Raw genomic sequence first — 3,200 nt, 5'->3', positions numbered from 1 at the left:
AGTCCTCACTGGTACCTGGATATTCCAGGAACACAAGTCTCCTCGGGTCCTCTGTCTGGGATCTCTTCTTTCCCCCTCCTTCTAGCCCTCAACTGTGCCTTGCCAGCTCAGACTGATGGCTGGCTTCAAACTGCTTGTCAAGAGCTTGTAACAAATCCAGACAATACAGTATTTTCTCGGGTAAATTCTGTAGCACATCCGAGCTGACCACTCAAATTGGCAGCCAGAAAGCTGCCTCTCCCCATCTCTACAACCATTCATTTGGGCTATGACGTTAAACTGAGCCAAATAAGACTTACAAGGATTTGTTCTCTCAGAGAGAATGGGCTTTTGTATTACTTGAGCTGGAACAAGCCAACTTCTCCTTGCTGGGCCTCTGTGAGTTATGCAAATGGGGTAGAAAAATATTGTAAAGTACCCAAGCTCTCTGACTGGCCTGATTCCTCACCCAGGAGGCTGATGTCCACAGTGGTCTGCAACACTTTGAATTCCTTCTCTAGGTTATATTTTGATTTCTTACATCCAGATTAGGAATTTTCTAGCTGCTGCTCCAAAAAGGTTTTTATTTCTGACTCCAGGTCATTTTTCAGTTCTTTCTAGTAATCCTACAGATCTTACTTAATATCTCCAGCTCTTCCTTTAGTTCCTTCTGGGACATCTTCAGCTTTTGTTTTAATTTCTTTTGGCTAGTGTTAAATCCTAATTTGATATTGATTTGCGTTGATTTCTGGGAGCACCTTCGTTATCTGTTCCCACTGGGGTCAGCAGCTCTCTCCTGTCCCAGTACCAATTTTGCCCAACTGGCATCAGCAGTTAGCCAATATTCAGGGCCTTGCCAGGTTGTTTCCGTTAGGATGAGAAATTGGTGATACAAGCTGGGTGATATTTTTTAGGGTAATCTGGTTTATTTACAGAAGTGTATACAAATTCCTGTTCCCCTAAATACAGTAGGAACAAAGAACTTCAGGCAGTTTCCTGGCTCAAAATTTCCCAGGTCTGCCACTCCAGCAAGTTCTGTGCCCCAGAAACACTCTCTGTCTGCTTCTTGTCAGGGTCATATTCACAACTGCTTCCCCAGGCTTTCCCCTGGCTTGTGCCCCAGCACAGAAAGGCTGCAAAACCAAAATCTTACCCCCTGCATTTGCAATCAGGGCAACTCTTCAGCCCACACAATTTAACTATGACTCGCCATATGCCTTGGATAGTCCCTCCTTTGTTTGTAGTTATCTAGTATCTAAAGGGACTTGATTAATTTTTGCTAGAGGTTGAAAGAATGCTTAGCACAGCCATTGACTTTAACTAGATCTGTGATTGTCTCTGCATCAAAGACTCACCTGGTGGCAGCCACTAGCACCATTCATCACAACAGGGGCGGATCCTCTAGGCCATCTTTTGTTTTCATTTGTTAATGTGATGTTCTTGTCTTTTCATGTCAAGACCCTCAGATCATTAGGAGGTCATTGCAGGCATCTGGGATTGTGGAGATCTTGCAGCTTGGAGATAGGGGGGTCCATTCCACCTCTCTCATTTTAGGACCCCTGCATGACTGGATACTTGTATCAGTTCAAGGACTTCGACTCCTCAATCTCAGGAAATATAGTTCACAATCAAGAGGATTTTGCCCTTGACCTCCATGAGTTATTCATTCACAAACATTAAAGAAAAAAAAAACATGCCACCCTAAGTTTAACATGGTCCTCTATCACTATCCACAAGAAGCAAAGCTCTAGATGGAAATCTTCTAATCTTAGTGCATGCTGAAGTAGGGGAAAATATTTGATAAATAAATAGAGGGGAGAAGGGGATGTCTTTTTAAAATTTCATCATGAGCAGTTCTGTGAAACCGCATCTCTCAGCCTGCATCCAGCATAGTGCAAAGCCCTCACTGCTACCCTCTTCAGTTTGGGATTACCCAGAATTAGGATAACAGAGTGCCCAGAGGGATACGCACCCATTATCACTATCCATAAGAAGTAGGTGTTGATGGTAGATATTTCTAACAATAATATTACTAGTGCCACAAAATAAGAAATGTAGAAGAAGATGAAAGAGATCAGTCCTTTAATTGCTCTGAAATGAACCTCCGTAATGGTGTCCCTGGAGCTGCTCGTGGTTTTTTCCATCCTCTTGCTGTGTCTCCACAGGGAAATGATTAACAGTATGGAGGACATCATAAATATAATAAAGGGAAATGAATATCCAAGCATGGACAAAATAAAGAAGCTAGAAGATAAATCAACCTTATATTGACATTCACCGGTGGTGGTTTCTGACAGATTATTCATTGAATTGTTTATGTACTTTCTGTCTATGCCATTAACTGAAGGGAAACAGGTGACCAAGGAGACCAGAAAGGATCCTATGAGTAGCTGTGGCATTAGCCCTGATATTCTCCGCTTCAGGCAGAGGAAGAGAGGTTGGCTGAAATTGGCGATCTTCATGCAGTAGAAGACACTGAGCCAGGTGGCAAACCATAGATTGAAAGTATTTAGAAACATCCAGACAACAGCCATTGTTCTCGACATAGCACACTGTTCATTCATATCTTGCGATAATTGAAAGATGGTACCATTAATGATTATCGTGCACTGTAGGAAAAATCTTGAGATGCCCAGGCTAGTCAGGATCATGTCACAACAGGTCAGTTTTCTGCTTCTGATCCACTCACTGCAATTCACAATGATCATCAATCCGTTTGCTATAATCCCTGTAATGAACTCAATTCCTAAAACGATCAAACCAATAATAATTGCAGGAAACATGGTTCTGCCTGTGGTCACTAATGCTTGCCCAGCTTCTGAAGCTTCAAGAGAAATTGTCCCAGAAGAAAATGCCTCACTGAAATGTCAGGCTTCTAGTATCTTATCGGAACCTGTACTGTCCTGCCTTTGTATCAAGCTAAAAGTGAGATGGGAGATCTTTTCAGCTATTGAATGTGGAAGACTCAGGTGTGTTTGTTGGAATGCAAATCTCAGAAAGATTCTATTACATTTGTGGTGATCTACTCCTTTCTCCTGCCTTTTATTTGTATATCTTCTTCCTCATTGCTGTGCAGTGACTGTCTGTGCCCTACTTCACAGATATTTTTCTATTGATCTTTCCTGATTATTTATTATTATTTCTCCTTTGTTTTCAGATTGGTCTACTGCTATTCTTTCTATTTTAGGCAGCCTTGGATACCATTCATAGGTTGCTCCTAT

General features: G+C 41.9%; 1 protein-coding gene across 1 annotated transcript; it reads right to left on the bottom strand.

The window, feature by feature from the left end:
• Positions 1 to 1,823: 1,823 nt before the first annotated feature.
• LOC140908808 (taste receptor type 2 member 2-like) lies at positions 1,824 to 2,762 on the bottom strand. Its single transcript, XM_073336680.1, has one exon. It carries the CDS (start codon positions 2,760 to 2,762, stop codon positions 1,824 to 1,826), a length of 939 nt encoding a protein of 312 aa, XP_073192781.1.
• Between the last annotated feature and the right edge of the window lie 438 nt (positions 2,763 to 3,200).

This window comes from Lepidochelys kempii, chromosome 3 (genome assembly GCF_965140265.1).
Source record: "Lepidochelys kempii isolate rLepKem1 chromosome 3, rLepKem1.hap2, whole genome shotgun sequence".
Taxonomy (NCBI): Eukaryota; Metazoa; Chordata; order Testudines; family Cheloniidae; genus Lepidochelys; species Lepidochelys kempii.
Note: the sequence above shows the minus strand (reverse complement) of the source record. Positions and strands in the feature narration are given on the sequence as shown.